The sequence below is a fragment of the Camelina sativa genome, chromosome 17 (genome assembly GCF_000633955.1).
Source record: "Camelina sativa cultivar DH55 chromosome 17, Cs, whole genome shotgun sequence".
Taxonomy (NCBI): domain Eukaryota; kingdom Viridiplantae; phylum Streptophyta; class Magnoliopsida; order Brassicales; family Brassicaceae; genus Camelina; species Camelina sativa.
The window spans coordinates 31,600,037-31,609,597 of NC_025701.1; the positions used below are offsets into that span (position 1 = coordinate 31,600,037).

General features: G+C 31.8%; 2 protein-coding genes across 2 annotated transcripts; both read right to left on the reverse strand.

The window, feature by feature from the left end:
- Positions 3,117 to 5,068, reverse strand: LOC104759970 (jacalin-related lectin 44-like). Its single transcript, XM_010482831.1, has 4 exons — positions 4,977 to 5,068; positions 4,462 to 4,691; positions 3,957 to 4,367; positions 3,117 to 3,431 (listed from the first exon to the last, which is right to left on the reverse strand). Exons 2-4 carry the CDS (start codon positions 4,666 to 4,668, stop codon positions 3,117 to 3,119), a joined length of 933 nt encoding a protein of 310 aa, XP_010481133.1. The 5' UTR covers positions 4,669 to 4,691; positions 4,977 to 5,068.
- Positions 6,452 to 8,680, reverse strand: LOC104758526 (jacalin-related lectin 44-like). Its single transcript, XM_010481408.2, has 5 exons — positions 8,454 to 8,680; positions 7,924 to 8,358; positions 7,417 to 7,845; positions 6,873 to 7,328; positions 6,452 to 6,779 (listed from the first exon to the last, which is right to left on the reverse strand). Exons 1-5 carry the CDS (start codon positions 8,652 to 8,654, stop codon positions 6,543 to 6,545), a joined length of 1,758 nt encoding a protein of 585 aa, XP_010479710.1. The 5' UTR covers positions 8,655 to 8,680; the 3' UTR covers positions 6,452 to 6,542.

Below are 9,561 nucleotides of genomic sequence, written 5' to 3' on the forward strand. Positions count from 1 at the left end.
ATGTTGAATAATCTTTTGAGTTAACAATTTTACAAAGGATATACCTCAAACTTGTACATCAACCATAACACATGATTATTCAAACTCAACTTCAAAAAAATTAGTTTTGTTAGTGATTGGTAACATTTTTGAATAAAATTTAGGTCTATATCTATTTTCATTTCAAATGATAATAAAAAATAATAACTTAGGAGAAATAAAATAACTAATTAAAAAGTTATTAAATAAAAGAAAAACAGAACAAATTATTTTTCTTGATATATAAATTAAATAAAAACGAAAAAAATAACTTTTTGTATTATATAACTGAATTTTCGTTTTTTTAATTAACTATAACTAACTATAACTCAGCTGTCACATGACCTTTTGTTTTCCCGTAAATATTATAACTCAGCCGTAAAGTCATATATATCATCCATTTACTGTGAGATTGTTTCTTGTGATAACTCAGCCATAACTCACTATAACTCAGCCGTCACACGACCTTTTGTTTTTCCGTAATGATTATAACTCAGCCGTCATATGACCTTTTGTTTTCCCGCAATGATTATAACTCAGCCGTAAAGCGATATTTTGGCGTGAAACCATCAGTTAACCTAATAATAGACATATTTCCATTCTAAATTTAAATTTTGAGTTCTAATAATTTTAATATTCAATTGTTGGAGAAATACTTTTAGAAAAATAAAATTCTAAATTCGAATAATAATTATTTAATTATTTGCAATAATATCTTGTGAAAAAAATCTCACTTTATGAATTTATTATGCGTGTGGATTTGAGCAGGCACATAATTAGTGATTTTTCGCGCTTCCCTAACAACACTTTTCGTGATATCGAGAGACGTTTTAATACTTTTAGAAAAATAAAATTCTAAAATCGAATAATAATTATTTAATTATTTGCAATAATATCTTGTGATAAAAAACTCACTTTATGAATTTATTATGCGTGTGGATTTGAGCAGGCACATAATTAGTGATTTTTCGCGCTTCCCTAACAACACTTTTCGTGATATCGAGAGACGTTTTAATACTTATTAGGAATCTGATAGAATAAAAGACCCAAGAAAGAAAGAAGAATACGTTTTCATATTATTCTTCCCCTAAACGATAACTCAGCCATAACTTTACCATAACTCAGCCAACCCTCAAATTAGAATAACTAAATAACCGACCAAACCAAACCAAACCGGAAACTATTTTTTCCATTATTTTCGGTTAATTACGGTTATATTTGGCTTGCTATCGGTTATATTAAGTTAATCCACCTAATTTGGATAACATTTGGATTATTTATGGTTATATGTTCATCTAACCAACCCATAACCGGAAATAACCGAAAAGTAATTTCAAAATATTTTAAATTTTCAAATGGTTATCATATTATTATATCCAAATTACCACCTTAAACCAAACACAATATAACTAAAACCAAACTGTTATATTAAAATCCATAATGTTGGAAATATAAACCCTAAACCTCAAACCCTAACTCTAACTCTAACCCTAACCCCTAAATGTCATGTTTTAATGTTTTACACATTTTGATCAGACTGTGTAAAAATTAATCTTTGTCTATAATTATTACTTTTATTGTTTATAATGATTGTAATATTCATTTTTTCATTCTATATTTTAATTTTGAGTTATAATAATTCTAATTGAATAATATTTCATAAGTCAGCTGTTTATGTCGATAACTTAGCCATATCAGTCAATTGTTTGAGAAATACTTTTATTTTATTAAAAAAAAATTAAAAAATTCAAATTCAAATTTTGAATTCCTTTTAAATAAAAATTGCTAAAATCTCATTTATTACGCGTGTGGTTCTTAACAATAAACATAATTATTGTTTGCGTCTCCCCAACAACACTTTTTGTATTCTCGAAAAGGGATATTATAAATTAATATATCTGTTGCATAACTCACCTATAACTTTACCATAACTCAGCCAATCCTCAAATTAGAATGACTAAATAACCGATCAAACCGAACCGAACCGGGAAGTATTTTTCTATTACTTTCGGTTAATTACGGTTATATTCGGCTTGCTATCGGTTATATTAAGTTAATCCACCTAATTTGAATAACATTTGGATTATTTATGGTTATATATTCATCTAACCGACCCATAACTGGAAATAACCGAAAAGTAATTTCAAAATTTTTTAAATTTTCAAATGGTTATCATATTAGTATATCTAATTACCACCTTAAACCAAACACAATATAACTAAAACCAAACTGTTATATTAAAATCCATAATGTTGGAAATATGAATACTAAACCTCAAACCCTAAACCTCAAACCCTAACCCTAACCCCTAAATGTCATGTTTTGAATGTTTTACACATTTTAATCAGACTGTGTAAAAATTAATCTTTGTCTATAATTATTACTTTTTACTGTTAAATGATTGTAATATTTATTTTTTCATTCTATATTTTAATTTTGAGTTATAATAATTCTAATTTACAAATATTTCATAAGTCAGCCGTTTATGTCGATAACATAGCCATATCAGTCAATTGTTTGAGAAATACTTTTATTTTATTAAAAAAAATTTAAAATTCAAATTCAAATTTTGATTTTTTTTTTTTTTACAATTCAAATTTTGAATTACTTTTAAATAAAAAATCGCTAAAATCTCATTTATTACGCATGTGGTTCTTAACAATAAACATAATTATTGTTTGCGTCTCCCCAACAACACTTTTTGTATTTTCGAAAAAATATATAATAAATTAAATACAAAGATTTCTTGTCTGCTTCCTCTTTCTTCTTCTCTTCCTTTTTCTCTTCCGCGGCAGGTTTCTTCTCTGCCGATTTCTCTTCCGCCGGAGGCTTCTTCTCACCGCCTGAAGAAGGAGGCAGTAGAAACGAGTTCGACTGGCCTCTTGATTTTGTCGGCAACTTTATCTCGAACTGCCACTGGATCTACGTTTCCGACCACCGTCAATTTGTTACCCTTATAATCAGTCTCCACCGTCAATGCATATCAATCTTCATAACGACGGTGGTGGTCTGATACGTTTCAGAGACAGAGCAAGTAATAAGACAGAGACAGTTTTCTTTGGCAATTAAGATTGCTTATTTTGGCTTTTTCATTTATCTTAAATAGCTGAACAAAACAAAGTGATGGAGTCGCAACTCCTACGAACAAGAAAATGGGGAAAGTGTGAGAGTTGGTTCCTTAACACCAGGAAGACCACTACTCTCGTTATTGACTGAAACATGAAACAACAAAAATAACAAATAACACAAACCACATAATTAATTGTATTTGCGGTTTGGAATCCTTGGCCGGTTTGATGTCCTTCGAACCGGTGATGTACCACTTTCGACTCCATCATGGTCATCGCACCACCATCGGCGGCGGTAGGTTTCTTCTCTGCTTGAGGAGGTTTCGTCGCCGTTTCTTCCTTTTTCTGCAAAAAATCATAAAGTGAAATTGAAATCAATCACTTTGTTAAATAAAGAGAGAGATTAATCGAGATCAAATAAGAAGAAGAAGAAGAAGAAGAAGAAGAAGAAGAAGAAAGAACAATGACAACAAAATCAACGAGAGACAACAAGAGAGGTGTTTTTTTTTTTTGCTATGAACAATGGAAACGGTTTGTTTTCCTCTTTGACATAAACAAGAAAAAGTAATTATAGATTCTAAAAAAAAAATGTTTAGTGACTTGGAAAATATAAAGTTATGTGTATTTTAATTTGCTGATGTGTAATTTTTTTTATTTTTTTTACTTAAAATCGAAAAACTAAATCTAAGGGGTAAATTGTAATTACACCCAGGACACTAAACATTTGAGTAATTTTCAAAAGATTTATAGATATGAGTAATAAACTAACTTTTGGATAACATTTCAGTAATTCTTTCATAAAAATATGGGAAATAGAAAACAAAACTTACAACATTCAAATAAGGTTAATATATATATTTGAATACATACTGTCTGTGTGAAACCTCTGCTAGAGACACCATGGGTAGACCCATTTTCTAGCACTTTTCTATCCTTGACATAGTCAAAACCACCTCGTACATGAATCTTTGATACATTGTCATGGTCTGATCCGTCATCCCACTCTTTGCCTCCCTTACCTCCTTTCTCATCCAGTCTAATAGGAGTGATCCAAGTCAAATATGCTCCAAGAGAGTGAACATGCACAAGAGCAGACCCGTGAAGTCCAATTATCTTCTTCCCTGCGACTGCCAGCGTAAACTTTGTACCCTTTTCTTCAAATCCAAAGAGTTCAGATGTCCTGAAATTTGTTTTGAATTGAAGTGCTGTAATACCAACAGGGTCAGCGTAGTAACTATCAACAGATTCTAGGTGTTCATTTCTTAAATGGTCAATCTCAAACTGCATCGAAATTGTTTAAACAAAAATTCAGAAAGTGATCAGCATTCTCCATAGTGAACACAAAGAAATTAGTATTTAATTTGTCAAGCCATACCATCTGTATGCAAGTGCAACAACGATACATCATACCATGGAATGATCCTTCTTTCTGTATTCCACTCTTGACATAGTCACAGTAAATATAACGTATGCCTTTCTCTCCAAGTCCTACATATATCTTTGTTACATCATCATGGTCAGGACCGTCATCCCAATTATATTTGTTTACCATGATCCCTCTTGCGGCCAACCTTTCGGTCATCTCGGGTGGATATCAATCTTGAGCTGTACAAGAAGGGTTTCATAGTCAATATTTAGCATCAAACCCACGTTCGTGTAATTCTTTAGGTTGGAAATAATCTTCACGAAGAACCATTTCATCAAAAGCCAATTATTATTTAACAAAGTTTATCAAAAGATAAATAAATTACTATCTAATATATAATAACTGTCATGGACATATTTCTTGTTCTACAGTTTTTAATAACATGCTCGTTACAATAACAAAACGTAGTCTATATAAGATCTTAGTGCTAAAAACATTCATATAAATAAATATATATAGCTGACCTTGATTGAAGCGACTGAGCGAGAGAGAATTAATGAACAGAGCTATGTAGACAAATAAATATATATAGCTGACCTTCAACTTAATGACCTTGATTGGGCTGTAAGTTGAGAGGGTTGGAGCCTTGGAGGTGTCTCTTTATATACAAGTTTTGGCTCTCTTACGTCAAAAAATTTATATTTCTATATATGATAAGTCTTGGTTCGCCAGTCTGCATTTTATATTTCAAGTTGCTAAAAAGTATTGAATGTAAATGATAAATTTAAAGACCACCTGAGGTCTTCCGAGAGATGCCAATGTTATATTGGCTTTATCATAACATGGAGACAAAACTACTACGACACTGCAAATATCCTTTTTAACGTTAGATAATCAAAACAATTTGATTAAACTGTCGTACGTTTTCTATATGATAATAAATTAATTTCCGAAGTTTGAATTTTGTTCTTATCTACAAAAAAAAAAAATTTAAGAAAAATATTATATAAATCAATTAGGATGGTCTGTCTTTTTTTTTTGGTTCACCAAAGGATGGTCTGTCTTTGAATGACAAAACTCAGGCTATTTCCATCCTGAATTTTGAAAAGTATTCAAATATGATGTACATTGGTATAATATATCTGAACGTATTTTAAAACAGTGTTATTGAATGGAGTATATGATATCAATCAATTAGGATGGTCTGTGTGATTTGTAATAAAATACATTAAAAAAAAACTACTCTTCTCGGAAAATAGGTGACATCAATATTTTTTTTAATAATACACCAAACATTACTATGATAAAAAAAAACAAAAAAAAAACAAAAAACAAAAAATACATATCAAAACTCAAATTCGTGAAAGATTTGATTGAATATTGTATACCAAAAAATATTTGATTGAACTGTTTCAAACATATTATTCGATAAGAAAAATTTAGAATTATCCCACATCAAAAGAATTAATATTTCTTGGACAATGTATATAGTGTGTGGCAACTCCCTCTTTTGAATTAGATTTTGGAAATGAGTTAGGTCCATTACTAATATAGTATCAGAGTCTAGGTTCAAATTTCTCGATTGTGGGCTACCATCCGTAAATGTCCAGTCCCATAAACTTCCTCTTTTGAACTAGATTTTGGCCCATTAGAAAAATCTGAATATTTGTATTTCTAAAAAAAAAACAAATACTAAATTTCTAAAAACCTATATTCTCACTCAGCTCCGGTTTGTTTTCTTGATGTTTGAAATCAGATCATAACGGGAAGAAAGAGCTGATTAAGTATGCGGAGAGGCGCTTACGAAATCTCGCTCCACAAAGAAACTGCATAAGAAATCTGTGTCGTTCTTTTTCTAAAAGTAAGTAGAAACACTAACTACTTTGTTCTGTAACACGCATTGCCTAAAGCTACATATATGTGTATAGATTATAGCTCAAAGTTTGTAAATTTGTGAACCAAACATAAAATAAGTGTAACGATATTGACCATAGCTTATTCTTAGAAGAAATAAAAACATGTCTTATTACATAGATTGTCTCTTAAACAACATAGGAGACAAACGTGTGGTGGAAGTAAACATAAATTAATCAGCTGATCAAACTTAGGTGTACTCCGATTTGATGAAGCATGTTGCTGGATTTTCCATGGAAACCAACGATCTTGTGATCAGCCTTTTGGAGTATGAAGCCAGATGTTGTAACGAGTCCAAAAGGTGGAGAGGTTTGTTTATTGGTCTTGAACCTAAGCATGGTGATAACTCCGGATTTAGTATCATAAGTACCCTCCACTGTTGTGATATATTCACTTGGATAATTCAGCTCAAACTGCATATATATTAAACAAGAGAAATAAAGGAAGAGTTAAGAGTAGTAATAAATCAATCATAGATTTGAAATTAGGGAAGTAGAATCAATGACCTCTTGGAGTCCAATTTTGGTCTTGTTCCCATGATCCTCTCCGAATACCAGTTGGTCGTTTTTGTAGTAAATAAACTTGATGAAGGAAACAGCGTTCTGACTAAGTCCAATGTATATCCTTCTAACACCATCAAAACTACCACCATCGTCCCAAGAAGCTCCTCCATCTCCACCCTTTGCTTCTAGTAAATTTTCATCTGGAGGAGTAGGAAATGGACGATAGTATGCTCCAAAAGCTTTAAGGTGATAAAGTCCAGCCCATCCATAGAACCCAACAATAGCACTACCTTTTTTCTCCAGTACAAACTTGGCAACATCTTCATCAGACTTTCTACCAAACGAAATGGATCTACCTTTTGATGTTTTGAGTGTCAACGACCGAATATCCGTATTGGAATCAGTACTCATAGTCCCTTCCACAGATGTGATGAGTTCATTTGGATAGTCGAGCACAAACTGCAATCAAAACAATATTTATCTATGTACGGTCTAAGAATATTCATTTTATTTAGAAGACTTAATTAAAAGGAAATTTTATTGTGACCTCTTTTTCGTTTTCAGCATAATACCGACGATGAGTCTTTTCCACTTTGCCGTTATTAACGTACTCCAGCCTGATACACCTTATCTCCCAGTCCCCTGTATCATCGACGTATACCTTTTTTATGCCATCATTATTAGAGCCATCGTCCCAAAGTAAACCTTCAGTTAGACCTTGGCATTTCAATTTATTAGAAGTTTGCGTCGTGAAATATACTCCAAGAGAGTTTAGGTTCTTCCCTGCATATCCATGAAACCCAATGATCTTAAATCCATTGGCTTCAAGTGTAAACTTCCTACCCTTTTCATATCCCATCATATCAAAAGTTTGCATGTTAGTTTTGAATTGCAGTCCTTGAATGACTCCAGACGCATCGTCGTAGTAACCTTCCACAGATACTAGATATTCATCATTGCGATGGTTAATCTCAAACTGCAAAAAAGTTTAAAAAAAATTGGGAAATCAAAAACAAAACTTAAAACTTACAAATATATATACTTGAATACATACTGTCTGTGTGAAACCTCTGCTAGAGACACCATGGATGGAGCCATTTTCTAGCACTTTTCTATCCTTGACATAGTCAAACTTGATGAACTGTATGCCTTCAAAACCACCTCGTACATGAATCTTAGATACATTGTCATGGTCTGATCCATCATCCCACTCCTTGCCTCCCTTACCTCCTTTCTCATCCAGTCTAATAGGAGTGATCCAAGTTAAATATGCTCCAAGAGAAAGAACATGCATAAAAGCAGACCCGTGAAGTCCAATTATCTTCTTCCCTTTGACTGCCAGCGTAAACTTAGTGCCCTTTTCTTTAAATCCAAAGAGTTCAGAAGTCCTGAAATTTGTTTTGAATTGAAGTGCTGTAATACCAATAGGGTCAGCGTAGTAACCATCAATAGATTCTAGGTGTTCATTTCTTAGATGGTCAATCTCAAACTGCATAAAAGTCAGCATTCTCCATGACCATAGTGAACACAAAAAATTTGATATTTGAACACACAAAAATTAGTATTTAATTTATCAAGCCATACCATCTGTGTGCAACCACGATACGTTATACCATGGAGTGATCCTTCTTTCTGTATTCCACTCTTGACATAGTCACAATAAATATAACGTATGCCTTCATCACCAAGTCCTACATATATCTTTGTTACGTCATCATGGTCAGGCCCGTCATCCCATTTATATTGGTTTACCATGACCCCTCTTGCGGCCAACCTTTCGGTCATCTCGGGTGGATATCAATCTTGAGCTGTACAAGAAGGGTTTCATAGTCAATATTTAGCATCAAACTTGTCTCTTTATATACAAGTTTTGGCTCTTTTACGTCAAAAATTTTATATTTCTATACATGATGAGTCTTGGTTCGCCAGTCTGTATTTTATATTTCAAGTTGCTAAAAAGTATTGAATGTAAATGATAAATTTAAAGACCACCTGAGGTCTTCCGCGAGATGCCAATGTTATTTTGGCTTTATCATAACATGGAGACAAAACTACTACGACACTGCAAATATCCTAATTAACGTTAGATAATCAAAACAATTTGATTAAACTGTCGTACGTTTTCTATATGATAATAAATTAATTTCCGAAGTTTGAATTTTGATGTTAACTTCTTATCTACGAAAAACATATATTTTAGAAAATATTATATAAATCAATTAGGATGGTCTGTCTTTGAATGACAAAAACTCAGAACCTGAATTTTGAAAAGTCTTCAAATATGATGTACATTGGTATAATCTGAACGTATTTTAAAACAGTGTTATTGAATGGATATGATATCAATCAATTAGGATGGTATGTGTGATTTGTAATAAAATACATTTAAAAAAAAAACTACTCTTCTCGGAAAATAGGTGACATCTATTTTTTTTTAATAATACACCAAACATTACTATGATAAAAAGAAGAAAACAAAAAAACACATTGAAACTCAAATTCGCGAAAGATTTTGATTGAATATTGTACACCCAAAAATATTTGATTGAACTGTTTCAAACATGCTTTTCGATCAGAAAATGTTAGAATTATTCCAATATATATAATGTGTGACAATCCTCTTCTTTTGAACTAGTTTTTGGGAGTGAGTTTGGCCCATTACTAATATAGTATCAGAACTAGCTAGGTTCAA